Source organism: Ipomoea nil, unplaced genomic scaffold (assembly GCF_001879475.1).
Source record: "Ipomoea nil cultivar Tokyo-kokei standard unplaced genomic scaffold, Asagao_1.1 scaffold1074, whole genome shotgun sequence".
NCBI classification, from domain to species: domain Eukaryota; kingdom Viridiplantae; phylum Streptophyta; class Magnoliopsida; order Solanales; family Convolvulaceae; genus Ipomoea; species Ipomoea nil.
In genome coordinates this window covers 748,647-770,068 of record NW_017617502.1, presented here as the reverse complement: position 1 = coordinate 770,068, position 21,422 = coordinate 748,647, and the positions used below count along the sequence as shown (strand labels likewise).

General features: G+C 32.9%; 3 protein-coding genes across 3 annotated transcripts; 2 read left to right on the top strand and 1 right to left on the bottom strand.

Annotated features, from left to right (window-relative positions):
- Positions 1–202: 202 nt before the first annotated feature.
- Positions 203–1,309, top strand: LOC109182599 (histone-lysine N-methyltransferase, H3 lysine-9 specific SUVH5-like). The gene has a single exon (XM_019332748.1). The coding sequence runs from the start codon at positions 203–205 to the stop codon at positions 1,307–1,309; it is 1,107 nt and encodes a 368-aa protein (XP_019188293.1).
- A 7,370-nt stretch (positions 1,310–8,679) lies between these two features.
- On the bottom strand, positions 8,680–14,323 carry LOC109182598 (putative transcription elongation factor SPT5 homolog 1). The gene is made up of 16 exons (XM_019332747.1): positions 14,307–14,323; positions 12,310–12,605; positions 11,917–12,149; positions 11,458–11,763; positions 11,248–11,331; positions 11,095–11,165; positions 10,652–11,000; positions 10,400–10,555; positions 10,168–10,265; positions 9,875–10,076; positions 9,633–9,776; positions 9,435–9,513; positions 9,173–9,319; positions 9,032–9,080; positions 8,849–8,946; positions 8,680–8,764 (listed from the first exon to the last, which is right to left on the bottom strand). Exons 2-16 carry the CDS (start codon positions 12,593–12,595, stop codon positions 8,703–8,705), a joined length of 2,364 nt encoding a protein of 787 aa, XP_019188292.1. The 5' UTR covers positions 12,596–12,605; positions 14,307–14,323; the 3' UTR covers positions 8,680–8,702.
- A 4,254-nt stretch (positions 14,324–18,577) lies between these two features.
- LOC109182739 (proteasome subunit alpha type-4-like) lies at positions 18,578–21,061 on the top strand. The gene is made up of 2 exons (XM_019332913.1): positions 18,578–18,725; positions 20,134–21,061. The coding sequence occupies exon 2, from the start codon at positions 20,142–20,144 to the stop codon at positions 20,886–20,888; it is 747 nt and encodes a 248-aa protein (XP_019188458.1). The 5' UTR covers positions 18,578–18,725; positions 20,134–20,141; the 3' UTR covers positions 20,889–21,061.
- The last annotated feature ends 361 nt before the right edge of the window (positions 21,062–21,422 follow it).

Sequence of the window (21,422 nt, the reverse complement as noted above, 5' to 3'; positions counted from 1 at the left end):
TGAATTAAATGCGGCTTATATCGGAAAATTAAGTTTAGAAAGTGAAATTGAAAATTTGGGATAAAGTGACAAGAAGTAAACATGCCGGTACAGCGGTGCCTTTCCTCTATATATTCACTCTTTTTCTTCTATCTTTTTATTCATTCTTCTCTCTCAAAAACCAAATCTTTTATTCATTCTCAGAACTACTCTACTGGAATCCATGGCCAAGAGAGATGAAGGTGGTTGCGAGTCGAAGGTTTTCAGGAAGAATGACGGTAGAAATGCAAGCAAAAGAGATGAAAAACATGGGTGTTCAAGAAGTAGCAGAAAAAAGACAAGCAAAATAAAGAAATGGAGAAGGGAATACATCTCTTATGTTACCAAAATGCGAGGGGGATCAAGAAACTCAGGCAAGAACCAGGGAGGAGCATCAATGGCAGACGAAAGAGAAAGAGTGACGGAGCGAGGGGGTTCAATAAACTTAGGCAAGAACCAGGGAGGAGCATCAATGGCGGCGGACGAAAGAGAAAGAGTGACGGAGCGAGGGGGTTCAATAAACTTAGGCAAGAACCAGGGAGGAGCATCAATGGCGGACGAAAGAGAAAGAGAAAGAGTGACGGAGCGAGGGGGTTCAAGAAACTTAGGCAAGAACCAGGGAGGAGCATCAATGGCGGACGAAAGAGAAAGAGAAAGAGTGACGGAGCTTCTAAGCAAATTCAGGGCAATATGCAAGAATCTTTCGCAAGAAAACAAAACCCAGAGAGAAACAAAGGCTTCCGAGTCGTCTGTGATGAGAATCGACATCTTAGCAGCGAAAGAGGTGAAGAAAATGAGGTCCCTCTACACTCCGAGAACCAATTCCCCAGGCCCAATTCCAGGAGTGGAAGTGGGGGACACATTTCGTTACAGGATGGAGCTCAACCTAGTGGGCCTTCACAGCCATTTACAGAAAGGGATAGATTTCGTCTCCAATGGCGCCGGGGAAAGAATCGCGACGAGCGTAGTGGCCTCGGGCGGGTATGCCAACGAAACGAGCGACCCAAACGTGCTGATCTATTGTGGGCAGGGCGGGGACATGGTTTCTGGGGTCCAAAATGAAGATCAGAGCTTGAATAACCCTGGAAATTCTGCGCTCAAGAACAGCATTAGAGTGAAGAATCCTGTGAGGGTAATCCGAGGAACCAAGGAAAGGCCATCATCTTCTTATGCAACCACGTTTGTATATGATGGGCTGTACGAGGTTGTGGCATTCTGGAGAGACACTAGCCGCAGTGGCAAGTTGCTGTACAAGTTCAAGCTGGTGAGGATTACTACTGGATCATCCTGATCACTTTCATATATTTTGCTAGTTTTAACTTTTAATTAGTGGGTTAAAATAAAATCGAAATTTGTAATCAGATTGGGATTTCTTTTTTCGAACTGTTACTCTTAAGTTTCGAACTTTAATCGTTCCAAATACTGTCTGCTAAATCAGTAAGTTAAGTTTGTGTTGCAGATTTTTAACTTTTTTAGCATAGGTGAAGTTGCGCCAAGACTAATCATATTTCTACCTGGTAAGATTTCAAGAAGATAAAGCAATTTTTGAATACCTGATTAAGTTTGGGAAATTGATCTGATAAATGAAATGCATAATTCCAATAAAATTGATCAGATGACGTGGGTGGAGAGCTGTTGCACAGTTCTAGAGTGCGTTATGTTCTTGATTGTCGTTTCGATTTCGAAATTTGAATTTGAACTTTAGCCTAATTATGGAGTCATGAACAAGGTTTCGGTTTTGATTCCTCAAATGGCCAAATTAAAATTGGAATCTTATATTAAAGTTTTGGTTACTGTAAAAACGGTGAGTGTTTTTTTTTTTTTTTTTCTTTTTAGTGTTTTGTTTTAGAAAGGATTCCAAAGGATTGAAGGAATCTCTGTTGCAAAGGCCAGGCGTGAGCCTGGCCTTTGCGCCAGTCTACTGGCAGTAGCCAGTAGCCAGTGGCCAGTAAGCTACTGGCAATAGCCCAATGAGCAGTGGCCTGCTGTGGATTCCAATTTTGGTTCGGTCTAACAGTGCACGGTTCAGTTTGAATCGAACCGTGTGGTTAATATGGAATACATGCTGAGCTTGCGGCATGACGCACACATGTGCTTCATGCATTGGTTGAGGTGATGACAATCCTACTTATCCCACGTGCTTGGAGTATTTTTACATATTGTATGAATGTGATGTAACTATACAATTTGTTCGGGTTAGGCTTCTCTTTAACAATCAAGTCTCATGCTCAAGTAAGTTCTTCTTGACCTCACATGATCGGGAGGTACAATAGCTTAACACCATGAGGAGAGTGAATTTTTTTTCTTTTTCACTACTGGAAATCATGGAATTTCCGACCACCTGAAAGTGACCTTAAATCAAGTCAAAAGCCTTGTTCCGACCACTTTTGGTATTCGGAAAAACCTTTGTTGCTATTTCCGACCACTTTTTGGTTTCAACTTGATTTAAGATCACTTTCAGGTGGTCGAAAATTTTATAATTTCCAGTAGTGTTTATTTTTATTTTCCTCTAGGTCAGTAGTGGGTTAAATAAAAATATAAAATGACTATTCTAACCCTGCGATAAATGGAATTTTTTTTTGGATCACAAATGGATGGAGATTGAGCTGAAAAAATCATTTGTGCTAAAAAAATGATAGTCGTAGAATAAGTTTGCAATTTAAAAGTCATAAAGTAATTATGTTAGTGCCACAATACTAGTGGGACTTTACGTGAGAAACTCTTATACAAGACATCTGGACTATTACTTGAGAAAAGTTGGTAGTTAACAATCAAATTTAATTTCTTCTTTAGTGTTGACTTGGAAACAAAAGTTTGCGGATTTGTGGACATATTCTTCCCAGGATTTATGGATATATAGTAAATGTATTTGTTGCTAGCTTATCTTCTAATAAGTTTTAACATTTTTTCACATAAATTTATTTTAATTTTTTGGGTGGCAAGTTTATATATGAGAAATGAAATATATACCAAGGCGTGTTCGGTTAAAACACTAGAATTGAAATTAAAATTGAAATCAAATATTTTGTAACTGTGACGGGTTTAAAGAAAAAATATATTTGTTTGGTAGTAAATATGAATTGGAATCAAAATAAATAAATAAATAATTAATTATAATTAAAATAAATAAATATATAAAAATATATAATACGTATATATACACATACCTTGTGGTTTGATCATTGATAACATCACTGATGCTTTCTATAAAGAAAGTCTCAAGTTCGAATTTCATCCTAATCAGGGTTCGCATAATTTGTTGAGCGAATGTTATAAAGGAACAAAAATAGGCAATCAAACATGATAATAAATATCAAATTGAGTTAATACCCAAAATCGTCCTCGACTATAGTGGTTTTTCTCAATTTCGTCCTAAACGACTTTGGTGACCTAATATCGTCCCAGACTTTTGTGTTTCGCTCAATTTCGTCCTCCATTTGTTATTCCGTCAAATTGGTGTTAAATAAATGGACAATTCAGTAATGTCAATATTGATCTCTCTTTACTTTCAACTTGTGAAGTGCGAAATTCCTCTTTCTTGTACGAATTACACCCAGAATTACTCCCGGACCTGCAAATCAAATTTTATATTCGCAGTTTTAGGAGTAATTCGTAAAAAAAAAAAAGAGATTTCGCAGTTCACATGTCTATGAGTAAAGAGATGCCAATATTAAAATTACTTAATTGTCTATTTATTTAACACCAAATGGACAGAATAACAAATGATGGACTAAATTGAGCAAAAGCACAAAAGTCTGGGACTAAATTGCGCGAAACACAAAAGTCTGGGACGATATTAGATCACCAAAGTCGTTTAGGACGAAATTGAAAAAAACCACTATAGTCGAGGACGATTTTGAGTATTAACTCATATCAAATTTGATAGTAGAGTATAAGAGTTCTACACTAAACGCTACCTAGATGAAATTTCTACATTCTTTCATGCATTCACATTTAACGTGTACCAGATTAAATGAACAAAAAAAAGCACTATTAGTTACAATGATAAGATAGTAGCAATTTCTAAATTCAATTATGATCTTTGCAAAAAAAAAAAAAAATCAATTATGATTTGAATAAAAGAACAAAAAGATTACACATAAAACTTAAAAGGGCAACACAAGTCCAAAAAAAATATACAACACATTGAAGAGAAAAGGAGGGAGAGAGGGAACACGGAAAATGAGAGATATTAAGAAAGCTTATAAGTTCACGGACTTGTATATACTATATTTGTGTAAGAAGACTAGAAGAGTACCAAAATGTACAATTAAAAAAGTATAATCTAGAAAAGTAAAAATAGTAAAAACGCGTTTGAATAAAATTTTCAAAAAAAAAAAAATCACGATCAAAGTTATATCCTAATTCATGTCAATGTTTTTAGTGTTAATTAAGAGTCTTAGTAAACAGAGCTTTCGATAAACTACTCATGTTCGTGTTCGGTAAACGTTCGTTTATTAAGGTAAACAAACATAAATGAATAAATTTTAGAGCTCGCTTCATAAACGAGAAGAGTCTGAACAGTTGTAGGCTCGTTTGCTAAGAGCTCGTGACAAGATCGTTTGTGTTCATTTAATAATGTTTACGAACATCTTTATGAACAAGCAGTTAAGCGCGCGCGCACACACACATATATATAGTTGTTGTGTTGTTTGTTTGGTAATTGTTTGTGAGCATAGGTTATTTAGTGTTCACGAACGAATTGTGATCATGAACATGAGCCTGTGTTTGTTTATTAAGCGTTCATGAACATGAACGAACATGTTCACAAATGTTAACAAACATGTTCGTTAACGTTAGTGAACACGTCTGTGAACATCTTCACGAACACTAATGAACGCTAACAAATGAACACGAACACGAACAATTCAAAAGTCTTAACAAACAAACACGAACAACTTTCGTTTGTTCATGTTCGGTTCTTTAACAGCCCTAGTGCTAATCATTTTGTACATTATACTTTTAGAGTTGTACTATATACTCCGTAACTTTTTGGACAAAAATACTCATACCGTTATAACTTCCGTTATCTTTTCCATTATTGTTACCATGTACATGCATCCACCATATATTTGCTTATATTCTTTAATGATAATAATATTTGTAGACATTATATATTATATTAATATAATAAATAAATTTTATTTTATATAGATTTTAATTAGTAAGAATTTATTAGTTACAATTTTATATATAATAAATAATTCAAAATATATGGTTACAATAGATATTGTTATAATGATATACTAAAAAATAAAAATTAACTTACAATTTTTTTTAAACGTTCTCATGCATTGATAAAATTCTGAGAATGATGTGTAAAATTGTTCAATTGGAGTCAATGGGATGTCAACATTGTCTATTCTTTGAAAAATGGTCTTACTATTTTAGAGTCCAAATGTAGTTGTTCTTATCAACAACTTTGCAGTTAGGTCGCGCAAGTCTAACAATGATGTAAGAACAATTTTGTCCCATAAAAAAAAAACAATAGTACAATATTTGTAAAGTAATGTACAATTGTACCATTATAGAAATACATACAAAAAATATTAATACCATAATAACTTAAATCATTCCAATAATTAAAAAAAAAACATAATTGAAATATTGAGTCTTGTTCTAAATATTCAAAAGAAGATTAATTAAACGAAAAAAATGGAAAAAAAAAAAACATAACCTAAATTTGTTGTTTTTTTTTATTAAAAAAAATATTTATAATCTTTGATGCTCAACTTTGAATGCTTTATATTTAGTCAGACTAATTATTTGACTAAAGTTTATGTTAAATTTTATATTGTATTTTTTAAATACATTTTAACATATTCGTAGTATATGTTTAACAATTATGCGAACTCTGATTGAGATTGGGCTCGAACCTAAGACCTTTCTTATAGAAATTAAAGAGTAAGTTAAGAATAATAAATAGTTAACGGAATATTTCGTTACTAAAATTTATACTAACGGAATGCAAGGTTATTTATGAGAAGAAAATAATATAATATAGGGTAATTAAGGAAAATAATAAATAAAAAAAATACTAAAATGGGAATAATATGAACCATTCATTTCAACAAACAATTACACCAACATTTTTTTTTTAAAATTCCCGTTAAGGACATAGCTTTATTGGCTCTTTGTAGATTGTAGATTTGTAGATTTGTAGATTATATTTGTAGATATAAGAGAGACTTTTAACTTGGTTTCAAAAAAGATAAATACATTACCAAATAAATTTTATACATTTCCAATCACTTGAAAAAAATAACCCTATACCTTAAGCTAGATTTACTTTCCATGATATCATATCAAACACCTTCTAATTCAAATTGTTAGGTTTGTTCAAGTGATCAAACTAGCACGTATACCTATACTAAAAATATGGACTCAATAAATATTAAATGTGTCTAATAAGTACGACAAATCAACTAGTATAAGACTCAAAATGTGTCTACAAGTAGCAAAATTTTTGTTGTTTGCAACATAATAATTTTATTTGTTATGGTTTTTTTTTCTTTTTATAGATATGTGTGTGAAAAAAAAATACATAAGTATTTATGAAAATTTTGAAAGGTATCGTTAAATTTGAAAAGAATAGATAAAAAGTTTGTCTGGTTTAGACTGAGAAAAAAAAGTCTAGACAAAAAGTTAAAAAGTTTGAGATTAGAGGGTTGAATTTTAACTATTTATATTTATGAAGAAAAAGTCTATAAAAATCTTATTTTGGTAGAGTAAAGTTAATAAATTCTTGAATACCAATAGACTTCTAAAGGCTCTATAAAAATATGAATTGAATACCCATATACTTTTAAAGATTCTTTAAAAATATGAATCGAATACCGGTAGACCTTTAAAGAGCCTTTAATTTAAAAGTTTAGATCGAATTGAATACCATCAAACTTTTAAAGTCGTTAAAAGTGTTTAAAAATTTATAAAAGAGTAAATACCTAAAATGGTCCCTCGACTATAGCTAAATTCACAAATTGGTCCTCGACTTTCAATTTCAACCAATTAAGTCCTTAACTTTGTAATTTTAACACAATTTGGTCCTCTGTCTATTTGACTGTTTGTTGGCTGTGATTTTTTATGATATATATGTAATTTCATGGCCCATCGTCGATTTTTTAAGGTTCTGGTTGCATTTTCAGACCACACTGTTACATTTGAATCCACTGCCGAAAGTAATCTATCAAATCTGGTCGCCTTTCTTCATCCTCCCTTTCGATTCAATGTAATTGAGTTCGTACCAGAGCGAAGAAGATGACATGTTTCCGAACCAATGCAACGTCATCCTAGAGGCCTCCACGTGCTCCGATGAGAGCTGAAGATTCTTCTGGAGATCGTCGATCACATTCAACAAACGGTCAAATAGATGAAGGACCAAATCGTGTCAAAATTACAAAGTTAAGGACTTAATTAGTTGAAATTGAAAGTCGAGGACCAATTTGTTAATTTAGCTATAGTCGAGAGACTGTTTTGGGTATTTACTCTTTATAAAAGTCTTTGATTGAATATACCCCTTAGAACCATTGAGAATGATGACAATTTTTTTTTTTGAAAGTTGCTGGCTCTATTACATTGTAGTATCTGTTCATATACTTTCTCAACCTATTGAAACACAAAGAACCAATAACGCCTCCACTGAGGCTTGAACTTATAATCTTCCAAATGGAAGTCCAACCCGGATACCATTGAACCATTGAGAATGATGACAATTTAATCCAAAGAATCTTTAACTTAGATCGGTATATAAGTTCAAAAAAGTGTATAGTAACAATTAATTATTAATTAATTCTAACACTAATATCAATTCAGATCGAAATTCTACTATATATTTAGTCACTCAAAATATCGTCAAAAACTACTAAAAAATTCGTTAATTAGTCGTCATACACGTATTGAAATGACTTTGGTAAAGGACTTAAACAAATAGTTCTACTTGTGGTTGTCCAAAATAATCATTCAATCTCTATAAAATTATTATGGAACTTTTTGGGTGAATGATAGGAAGGAACATGCTGACAAGAAGGTATAGGAAAAAAAAAATTAAAAATATTTAAGCTCACAAACATGACATAAAAATATTATTCTAACTTAATTGGACTTAGATGGTAAAGTTGTTTAATCTAATTTCATGGCATAATAGGCATACAACACAAAAATGCACTCATGAAAGGGCTTCATTCAAACACCATGCACACAATGATACAAAAACATGCATTTAAAATAAAATAAAAGAACACTTAGATACCATTCGGAACAAATTAAATTACTACTCAAATTATTTATAATTCTATTTAAATTAACTAATTTACTGCTATACCAGGACTATGTGGTCCAATGGTACCCGGGTTGGATTTCCATTTGGAAGATTATGAGTTCGAGCCTCAGTGGAAGCGTGTCTTTGTGTTTCAGTAGGTTGAGAAGTGTCTTTGTGTTTCAGTAGGTTGAGAAAGTATATGAACAGATACTACAATGTAATGTGTTTCAGTAGGTTGAGAAAGTATATGAACAGATACTACAATGTAATAGAGCCAGTAACTTAAAAGAAAAACTAATTTACTGCTATATTTATACAGTACAAAATGTAAAAATCAGACTAGAAAGTAAAATATTACTGTATTTTGTATATATATTACAAGGCAAATAAATAACAATCACAACTGTTGGTTTTTATCTAGGTGGACTCATGGATTCCATGCTCTCTCCCGCATTGGTGTTCTCATACCATCATGGATAGGTGTTGCAGCTATAAACCAAAAATAAAAAAATGTAAGTGAAACAATTAAAAAAATCCCATAATAAAACCAAAGAGATAATAGATCAAAACTACCTCCGGAATCTCTCATGGGAGTCATCAAGGGATGGAGTGGAGTTTGTGAAGGATGTTGTGATTGGGTTTTACTCCCAAAACCATATGTAGATGGTTCTCTGAAAAAAAAGTGGGAGAAGTTGAAAAATATTGATAAGAAATGTTTACTACTCAAGAAAAAACTAGTAAAATAATCACATTTACCTGAATGGTGTTCTAACGTTTACGTTCTCCATAATATGACCACGATCAACTGAAAAAAAAAATATTAAATTTCATTAGCGAATTGAAGGCCATGGATAAGCAATAAAGTATTGATGGCTATTATGGCATTTAGAAACATGCCTGTAACAACTTTCATCTGAGCTTCTAATTCAACAAGGACTGAACTTCCTTTCAAATTAACAACACGTCCTTTGCATCCTTTCAATGGCCCAACTCGAATTTTAACATCAGCACCAATTAAAGCATTGTGTCCATGCCTTCCTCCAACTAATGACAACAATAATGATATAGTTTTAGTGAGAACCATAGACAAAAATGGGAACCACTAAATTGCAATATTAAATAAGGATCAATACGATTCAAATACTTAAGGAAGACATACAATTTTTGGGTGGACCACCCCTGTACGATCTCACTGGAAATTGTGAAACACGCCCAAAGCTTGATGAGAAAGGACCAGCCTAAAGAAGTTACAATATAAGATGTTAGAGCATGATATAATTGCACATGGATGCGAGAAACTATAGTAATTACAATAAAAAATGGAACCCTGATGAAGATGATTAGATTAGATGCATACTTTTCTATCAGCATTTGGCCTTGATCCACCAAACAAAACACAAGATTGCGCCTTGGCACATATAAAGCCACCATGCTCAAGGTGATGACGGTCATAAATAAACACCATTCCTCTGTATATGTGCTCCACTGGCCCTTGTTTTTCCTGTTAATTAAAGAGAATTAGAGGATTAATTATAGTCCAATTAGTAATGTAAAAATTAAGCACATCCAAGAGAGCAATATAATATATATAATGCACACCTTGTAAGGTCCCTCAAGAATCTTGACCACATCTTTAACTGCTAATCCATTCTGATACCGATCATGTGCACTCCCTTTCTTGTAAACCTTGGCTTTTATCTCCCTTAGACTCACAAGTGCTACCTCACCTTCTTTGGGAACCCCCTTAAGAACCTGGAAACCCTCACTCTCTACTCCTATAATCACACCAAAACTCTTATCCCTGCATAACAATACCTTAGTTATGATTCATTAAAAGATTAAATTAAACTATATATTGGGAGGGAGGGAAGGAGGGTGAAAGAACTGCTTACTCTAGTAGCACAAGGTCATGGAGCTCATAGTCCCCGATTCGAGTGGCACCACATGTTACTTCAGAGCTTACCACAACAGTGTCAGCAAATACACGTATCTGCAGAAAACATGAATGGCAAATTGCATTATTATAAAGAAAAACATATATCTTCAAGCTAAGACAAGTAAGTGAATATATAGGTTTTTGGTTTTGTGTCCTTTATAGGTAAAAAGAGGTAGTTCTTGACTTACAATCTCCTTAGTGGTATCAGAGACTAGGTTCACCACATGCCCCTCAACAGATACAACCATACCAGTCGCACCTTCAGACGCACCTGATATAACTTTTACGTGGTTTCCACGTTCAAAGTACTTGCAAAGCTCCTTGTCACAAACCGCAATTGTTTTCTGCCAAAGAAAGAGCAAGCCAGCAAGTTGCTAATTAGTTGTCCTTTCCCTCAATAGGGAGTTTATTTAAATAGAATAGAACCATTATATACATACAGGAAGGTTCATTTCTTTTGGTCTGATGTGAACAGTATTTTCCTCTACTTTCTCAACACATCCTTTCAGGTTCTTCAAATCCCCTTTCACCACAATCACTCGATCACCCTTCATAAAGTGACCTTTCTTCCTATTCGCAAATAGAGTCGACAAACTACCCATATCACTTTCACCAGGTTGACGAAACTTCTCAAGTTCATCAAAACTTGGCTCAATATTCTGACTGCTAATTGATTTCATAGCCATTGTTTTGTATAGAAATCCATCTTTGAACATCATGCCACCAATCTTGTCAAAATAGTCACCCGTCATTGGGTCTCGCCTACGCTCAACACGTACATTCATCTTTCTGAAAATATAAATAAAAATTAAACACATTATATTAATGAAACAAAATGACCACCCATCCAATAGTTTAAGATGTTAATTAAGGAAAAAATTACCGAGCCTCATCTATGTTCATTAAACGTGGGGGAGGAATGATTGCTTTTCTCTTAGGAACTTCCATCCCTTCCTATAAAACAAAAGAAAGCCATAATCAATACATGCAGGTCAAAACAAAAAGCTAAGTAAGAAGTGCAAAGAAAGGCAAATACCAATTTGTTTGCAAGAGCTTGTAAGTCAACCCTTGGGATTAACTTCACAGTAACTCTCTGTATCACATTGTCTACATCCACAACCTAAAGAAAGAAAACTTAAGTATTAGAAAGAGAATTAAGTTTTAAGTTTTCCAGACAGATATATATACATTGTAACAGAGTTAATAGTACTCAAAAAAAGTTAGAAACGAGAGTTGACCACTTTACCTTTGCAAGGTCCCCTTTATAAGTTCCAGTCTTCATTCTGACCCAAGTATCCCTGGCAAGATCAACTGCTTTGCTTTCAACACAAAGGACACCAGTCATCTCTTTGATTGGAACAAGCATTATTTTTGCAGGATATATCATCCGCATATTCTTGCATGCCTCTCTAACATGGGCCTCTTTGTGTGCTTCAATGTATATATAGTTTTGAAGATGATCAAGTGCTATAACAGACCTAATCTGCAAGTCTGCTCCCCTCTCAATACATTTCTGCATCAGACACACAGCAACCTCCCTCTCATGACCAATCTACAATGCACAAACACACACACAATAAGAAAGAAGCTAAGCAAGGTCAGGTTTCTGGTAGATTATTATTCAGTATCGTTAGATTATTTAGATCTAACATTTCCATAAGGTGAAATCTCAAGTACAAGCTAGATAGCCCTAACGAACACGTACCGCACATTTGACCATCCATAACTTGGGATCTCTGACTACACATGGTAAAAGCGCTTGCTGGTCTACATCATCACTAGCTTCCTCATCATCATCACTTGACCTTGCATATCTAGCCTGGATGCTTCTCTCAAGTGCCTCAAAGTCTTCTTCTTCGTCGAGAATTGGGCGATGACGATCAATCTGTCTTGAATCATATTCTTCAGCAATATCAGCTCCAGCATCCACAATGAAGTCTGTACGTGCATGCATTCAACAATACTATCATTAGCATAATATATAATAATTCCCAGTTAACTAGCAATATCAACAGTAGAGACAAATTTAGAAGTATAAAGGCCAAAATTCATTAACTAATGATGAAAACACATGTTTAATAGATAGAAAAGTTCTAACCATCTTCGCCATCTTCTTCTTCTTCTTCGTCATCCTCGCTATCCACAGCGGCCTCAAGATCAAAGAAATGAGACCCAGACCTCTTCTTGTTACGTTTACCACCTCCATAGTCCTCGTCCTCTTCATCTTCATCATCTTCGTCAATGTAATCCGATCTCGAGCGCTTCTTCCCGGCCTTTCCACAGCCGTCATCATACTCCTTCTCTTCCTCTTCCTCATCATCCATCTCGTAGTCGTCCTCCAGCTCCAACTCCTCCTCATCCTCCTCGTCACGCCTCCTCGCCATGGTTAATTTTCTTCCGAAATTCAGAGAAGAGTGAAAAAGTTGATTGTGTTCGAAAATTTTATAAACTTTTTGCGTGAAATATATAAGGAACCACACTGATGTCGACGATATTTAACGCAGCGAAAAACTTAACTCTAATATTACTTTAAGTGAGAAACTTTCTACTTCTTATGCTCTCATGGCAGAATATGGAGAATTGAAGGCGTGAGCTATTGTTCTTGGAGGTCTATATATAGTTTTTCGACCAACTTTCTTTTCTTTTATCCTTGTGAGAGGGTGAATTCCTACATTGATTGGGATTCGTATTTTAACTTCTTGATTTGTGACTTCTACGCTTTTGACTAGGATTAAGATTTTATTTATTTTTGTCAATAATTTAGGACAATTGTTTTGATTAAGATTTTATTTATTTTTGTCAATAATTTTGGACAATTGTTTTGAGTCAACATTATGTGTTAACCCTGCTATGCACCAAAAAAATGAAAAAATATTAAAATATATAAAATAATAATATAGTTGAACTTTCATATACTTGATAAGTATCTATTTTTATAGCATACAAAATTAAAATTAAAATTTTGTATAGTTAATATAATCTATAATTATGTACATATTTAAATAAATTTATAGAAAAAAATACATAATTAAATTGATTTATTCCTGTTGAGAAATGATGAAAATGCATTTCAAATAAAAAGGGAATAGACAAATTAAAATAAATGTGACATAAAATTAATGCATGTGCAAATTTGGTGGAGAAGTGCACCAGACTGGTTGTGCATAAATTAGAATAAAATGTTAAACTAAAATTAGTGAAAAAAGTCATATGAAGATGTCCAATTTCGTGACTACATAAGAGAGGAAGCACAATAGTACGTGACTTAGGCTAATTCTGAACATATAATGTTTATGTTTATCTCTATGTGTATTATGAACATAAATTTTGTACATTATAAATATGAATTTCGTACACTATGAAGTTAAATTATGTCACAATATAACGATTGGTTTTTTGAAAAACTGGACAATTGAAAAACAGAATGTTCTATCATATACTTTTCTCACCGTTATCTACTCATATATTTATTTATTACTTTGATTACATTCATTATCATATTCTTTTACTTATCACCCTCTCCTATCTTTTCTACTTGTATTACTTATTTAAACATAACTTATTTGCTTACGCTTAAAGTTAGATATTAGTCGCATTATCAAAATTAAAAATTAAACTCTGATCTATACCAAATTTTAGATTTTGATTGAACTTAATTGATTATTGATTCATATATTTTTAGTTATGTTATATCGTAATACAATTTGGTTCGGATATCATATATTGAAATTTCACATAAATTAGAATTCAAAGTAAAAATTATATATTTATTTACATGTCATTCAAATTAATATACAAAAATATTTTAAATATTAACTAAAAAAATATTAGTATTATTTAAACTAAATTTTAGGTGAACTTAATACTTTATTGGTTCAGATATACTTTTAGTTATGTTATATACAAATATAAATTTGGTTCGGATATCAAATATAAAAATATTAAATATTAACCCATGGAGGGGGAGATACTGATGCAGAGCTGTGCTACCAGCAGCTTGCAGCTGGACTCTAAGCGGCGCTGGTGAATGAAATGATTAGTGGACTATTTTGATGCATTTGAAGAAAATAGTTGCCTTCCGTTCTCATGAACGACCTTCAAGTTCTGCAATGAAAATTCAATCTCAGCAATTATGAGGAGAAATAAATAATAGAAACAACAGTGTAAATCAATGGCTCATTGAAGTCATGTGCAAGAGAGGTCAATATACCTCGGTCCGAATGGTGAAGACCTCTTTGAACTCCTTTGTGGAGTTCATTAAACGATTTTTAAGGTTGTCAACAACCATGGTTGTATGGGTGGTCGTGTCACATGCTTCCACTTTCATTTTGCAAGTTGCTAAGAAGCTGCAGATTTACTACAGCGGCATTAAGTGCAGAGATGTCCTGCTTGATCACAGGTGTCAACTCTGAATCTCTACTATTGGATCATAAAAAAACTGATGTTCTTTTTGCCACTGTAAGGACATAAATAATTAGGATTTTAAGAACCTAATTGTGAAATTGTTGGCTCTGTGATTATGGGGGAAAAATGATTAACACAGTTGTATGGTATTCAAGGAACTACTTTGCATGCATCCTATACATACGATAGAGAAAAGTGCGGCGTGAAGACATTGTCGGCTCAGAGCATCACGGTGATGAACAAAGTTTGGAAGATTACAGATGGTGAAGTTGTTTTAAAGGAGAATATATAAGCTGAATTGACACAAATACCCCTCATTTAGATGGTCAACTAATGACATAATAGACGGAAGACAAAAAATGTCCTCGTCACAATAAGGATGTCCATAAAATGGCAAAATTTTTGTTTGGAGGACCAAAATTGTCTGTGTCACTATAAGTCTATGACCAAAAATGTCTTTTACTCTTAGTAAATATACTAATGGAATTAAAATTTTGCATGTAACTACTCTTTCTCTCCATTTCTGTTTTTCTTTTTACATTTTATTTTTCAACAAAAAAAAAAAAAAATACCATTCTTTTGAATAACGAAAGAAACAGGCCTGGTAGCCAATATGTAGTTACCATTACAGCCATTAGTCCACAGATTGACCAACCATACCATTTTTGTTTACTATCTACAACAAGTTGATGTTAAGGGGGGATATTGGTTGCAATAATATGATGAAGACATGATACAATGCGATAATATGATGAAGACATGATACAATGCGATAATCTGATACAACTAACGAGGCAAATTTACAGCTTCCTACATCATAATCTCATTATTGCATGACGATGTCCTTTATACTACCAGTCTACCACCAGCCCTTTATACTACCAGTCTACCACCAAGTAACCTAATTGCAAATGACGCATTACTAATCAAAAAAAAAAAAGATGACAAGTAATGAAGATCGATGAAAACAATGACAATACTGCCCAAAAGGGAACTAAGAAAGACTTAGAGAAATTCAAATAAAAAGTAATAATTATTTAGACTAAGTATTTAAACTAGCATTTTTACAAAATTGTAAAACATTTATTTTTAATGACAATTATAATCAATTTCTCCTATATTATCTTGCATTTATATACTTTGAATTACCGATTTAAATAAACAAATTCAACAATCAATTATATATGCATGAACATCTCCTATATAATCTTGCATTGATATACTTTGGAGTACTTATTTAAAAATAAAAATTGGGCATTATTCTATTTGTGCAATGCATGTGAAAAACTAGTGTAAAGTAAAAGAAGACAATTCCAGTGAGCATGTCACAACAAAAGTGAAACCCCAGTAACTAGCAATATCAATAGGGGACAAACTTAGAACTATTAAAGGGTAAAATTCATTAACTTATAATGAGAATACATGTTTAAAGTTAAGTTTAATGTTTTTTAGAGTTATCAATTTATCTACTAATGACTAGTTTAAAGTTAAGCTTATTTTGATAAATAATTCTAATAGAACATTCTAACCATCTTCTCCGTCTTCTGCTTCATCATCATCGCTATCCATCGCTGCCTGAATTAGAAGTAAATATATATTTAACTTTAAAATTTATTTACATCAAAATATTATTTTGGTATTCTCCAATATCTCAAGTTGTCATTGCTTGTTAGGTTCTTATTCTACCTATATGAAAAAGCATTATATTTTATACAACAGGTATACAAGTTTATCAAGCATAACTATTTATATTGATGACAGTAGTTGATTTTCTTATATTGAATTGAATTTGTAATAAAAAAAAAAAAATTAGTTGATATCATTAAAAAATTATGAATGAATCAACCAAAAACATTCAAACATGCAAAATTTGTTGTGCACAAGAAAATGAAAGACTCATTGGGAATTGAAATGGTTTCATTCATATGAAAAATGCTATTGTTTTATATTCATTACATATTCGTGATTTGATTTTGAACTTATATATGTTTAACATATCAACAATGCCTTTTATATTGTGATATAAATATAAATTAGATAAAGTTATTGTATACTAAATTAATAATATCTATATATAAAATATATAAAGTTATTGTCTACTTTTTATATATCATTTAATTAATAAATTAAATATTTTTTAGTCTACTTTTTAATGAATCATTCAATTAATGTAGTATACAAGCTTATATTATGTCAAGAAGCTTGTGCATAAATGACAAGAGGCGTTGTTAGCTCTTTGTGCTTCATTAAGTTGGGAAAGTATGTTTGAGCAGATACTACAATGTAATAAAGTCAGTAGCATTCAAAATTCTTCTCCCAAAATTGTAAAAAACCTAAACTTGATCTAACTAAAAGAAATTAAAATTAAAAAGTATTTATGAATATAGTGTCTTTTCAACTCAAACTATTTTATCTAACTGATTATGTTTCATATTTTGTCAAATATTTTAATATTTCAAAGTGTTTTTAAAATTTACCCCACTCAAGTATATGTTTGGCTCCGCCCCTAACTATCATGTAGTCTATCATAAACATTGTATTGTAATTTATAATGTATTTTGTATTTTAGTAACCATATTTTCAACCGATTTTTAATAAAATCCTAAACAAATTAAATCGGTTGAAACTGGAAAAGTAACAAAAAAAAAAAATAAAAGAAATAAGGGTCAAATTGACCACTCAACTGCGCACCAAATTGCAATTGTGTCATCGAACTCAAAAAGAATGCAATTGGGTCCCTGAACAACGCAAGTGCATGCAATTCCATCCAAATTGACTTGTTTACCTGGAAAGGTGGTTACCGAATTTTTTAAAATATTTTTAAAATAATTTTAAATTTAAAAAAAAAAAAAAAAAAAAAAAAAACCTTCGTCTCCGCCGGAGAGGGCCTGAGAGTTGCCTGCCACTTTGTCTCCGGCGGAGACGAAGTGGCAGCTTCGTCTTCGGCCATCTCCCCGGCCATGGAGACGCCCTAAGACGAAGCAACTTTCGTCTCAGGCCGTTTCTCCTGCCAGGGAGACGGCCTGAGACGAATGGAGACGAAGATCCCTTCGTCTCCACCGGAGACGACGTAGTTTATTTATTTATTTAAATTTTAGTTTTTTATTTAAAATTATTAAAAAAATATATTTTAAAATTCGGTAACCGTCTCTCCAGGTAAACATGTCATTTTTGGATTGAATTGCATGAGTTTGCGTTGTTCAAATACCCAATTACATTCTTTTTTAGTTCGATGGCCTAATTGCAATTAAGTGCGCAGTTGAGTGGCCTATTTGACCCTTATTCTAAAATAAAATTATAAGAAACAAAAATGCCCTCACTAAAAATAAAAAAAATAATAAAAATGACTAAAAGTGTTCAAAAATAATAATATGAGATATTAAATAACAACAATAATAATCTGGGATTAAATTTGAAATTATCACTAAAATAATAGACCTTTCGTGGAATTAACTCTTAAAAAAAGTTTAGTATAGAAAACTAAAATAGTAAAAAAGGCGTTGAAAAAAATTGTATATCCGATATTGGATCCAAATGTGCTATGGAGGAAATGCTTTAATTTACATCCTAATTAGTATTTAAACCTGTTCATATGGAATAAAACCAATAGTTATTGCGTGAATTGTAGTTTACACAGTTCATGCAAGTTGTGTAGATCACGGTCCCAAAACGACGTCATTTTGTTTAGTTTTATTTTTTTACGTGCTTAGTTACAACATACATTTTTATAGCTCATAGTGTACATTATTTTAAAACATAATGTACATTATTCTAAAGTATAATGTACATGTTTCATTATTCTAACATATAATTTATATTATTCTAACACATAATGTATATTATTTTTACTCATAATATTCACGATAATATTTTTAAACCGTGGTCCACACAATAATTTGCCAATAAACCAATAAAGGCCCATCTCATTAATTACTTCGGATATGGGCCTGAAAATTCTCAATCTGGCCTAAATATCAAATAGTCTTTTCTTTCAGGGAAGAAAGCTTGGGAAAAAAGCATACGAAGAAGAAATACATAGGGATTAGAAGGAGGCTAAGCTCAGAGTCGACTCACTCAATTCTGAAAATCCAGTGCTCTGCAACTCATCAGGTTTCTCTCTCAATCTCTCTATACTTGAACGTGTGTTTTTGTTAAAATTATTTTTGCCTGTTGAGGTTCGTTTGGATAGTGATTGATTCCCTGAAAACTCGATTAACCTGCAAAATTTGCTAGATTTTGAATGTAAAGGTGAACAGAACCGTGCCGATCTGACGGGAGATTAAAATTTGATAGAAATATACTATTCTTTTATAAATTTCTTTTGGCGATCTGAGAATCTTAAAGGGGGGTGAATAGGTGTTTTTCTCTCTTTAATCCCCGTTTGAATATATGGTGTTTATTTTTTAGGCATTTTAACGGATTCATAAACTGAAATGTATTTATTTTCATATATAGAATCACAGGAAACCTTTAAATATTAATTTGAACATTTGTTAAGGGGAAATATACAACTATCATGTTACTGAACAGCACTCTGAATGGTTTAATTATGACATCAATCTCTCAGCATTATGCTTACAGTAATGGTTGCTGAGTTATTGGTTTCTCTAACTCTCTTAGTATATATAAATTCACTACCAACCCTAATTCACTTCCTCAGTCATCTGAGCTGCCAAGAGCCCAGTGAAAAGAAACCATTCTGCAAGAATCCCTCCACTGATTATTGGCATTGGTGTCTCATGTCTTAGATTGAGGGTTGCAAATTGTTTAAAAAAAAAAAAAAAAAACTCCCTAAGTATTTTTCAAAATACTTGTATTAAATGTCAACAAAATCATCTAGTGTTTCATACATATCTGACATGAAAAGAGTTTTCCAATGGAAGTTAATAGCTATACATAAAGAAGCATCCATAGGGAATTATCAGTTAGTAAACATCTGGAAGTTTGTTCAACTTTGTGTTTTCACTTGTTTAACTTGCTCTGTATATTATGTACACTTCCTCATGTGTTTGACTGCTTCCACTATTATTGAATCTATACCATTTATCTAATGTGAAATTGGATTTACATTTTTTTATCAGTAGTTGATGTCTTGAAAAGTGTACATACAAACTTGGATTTGAGTTTTATTGCTTTTATGATAATACTCTGTTTTTGATAACTTCATGTGTCGATGGAAATAAGAACCCTCGGTAATGCTGTTGAAACCCTTTAATAAGGGTTTCTATAAGTTTTTTGTGCATGTGTCCATATACTAAGTTTTGCCTACCCCAGTCAACCCCCTCTCCCCAAAACAGAAATAAATAGTCATCCAAATTACCCTCATAAATACTTAGAATGGATGAAGTGCACAATAAAATGTTTTACACTTGCTATTCTCATAAAACACATATCTTTTGAGGATTTCAAAGCATTTAAGTTATAATTCAGAATTTTTTTACTCTTACTATTCTCATAGATGACAAAACCCATTGGCAATTAGTCTTTCTGCTGAACTTGTTAAGTTCTTTTGTTGCAGAATTCACAATGTCGCGAAGGTATGATAGCCGTACAACTATCTTCTCTCCCGAAGGTCGTCTGTACCAGGTTGAGTATGCAATGGAGGCAATTGGAAATGCTGGCAGTGCCATAGGCATATTATCTAAAGATGGAGTTGTGTTGGTTGGTGAAAAGAAGGTCACTTCCAAGCTTCTTCAGACATCAACATCTACAGAGAAGATGTACAAGATTGATGACCATGTGGCATGTGCTGTCGCGGGAATAATGTCTGATGCCAACATTCTTATTAACACTGCTAGGGTCCAGGCTCAACGATATACTTATGCTTACCAAGAACCAATGCCTGTCGAACAGCTCGTTCAGTCTCTATGTGACACTAAACAAGGCTACACGCAGTTTGGTGGTCTCCGTCCATTCGGAGTTTCTTTTCTCTTTGCAGGATGGGATAAGAACTATGGCTTCCAGCTCTACATGAGTGACCCAAGCGGAAACTATGGAGGATGGAAGGCTGCAGCAATTGGAGCAAACAATCAAGCGGCACAATCAATGCTAAAGCAGGACTACAAGGATGAGATCACGAGGGAGGAGGCTGTTCAGCTCGCTCTCAAGGTGCTTAGCAAGACAATGGATAGCACAAGTCTTACTTCAGAGAAGCTCGAATTGGCCGAGGTATTCCTCTCTAATGGAGATGTTAAGTACCTAGTGCACTCACCAGAGTCCCTGAATAAATTGCTTGCGAAGCTTGGGTTGACCCAACCCACCGTGGAGACCTAAAACCACTTCATATGATTTTAACTCTCTTCTCAGACCATGCTTGTACTTCTTTTTAAACTATGGATTGTTCAATGGTTAATTAGGTACTTACTGTTCAATTATGTTTGGGAACTTGTTTGGTCATGTGGATTATCCCAGCAATACTGCTTTTCAATTTCCTTTGTTGCCTCTTATCTATATTGTCATATTATATATGCTAGATTATGAAGTTTGCTTACCATCTATTGCTATAATCGCATACTGGCTATTGCAATGTTGGTTTATTTCTTTTTGCTTGCTTGTGATGTGATACTGGTTATAAAAATTTAAAAATACAGTTCCAAAAGTTGTTTCCATTTTGAACATTTCTAACTACATATTTACTAATGTTAACAATTCATCCTTATTTGTTGATAAACTTTTCAATATGCTTGGATGTGGTGTTTCTTTAGGTGCTAACAATTCTTGGGTGAAATATATTAAGAAAATTCTGACAAATGTATATTTGCAAGTGTAGGAGTGATCCCAATAGAGTAGAAATTGGATATGATTGAT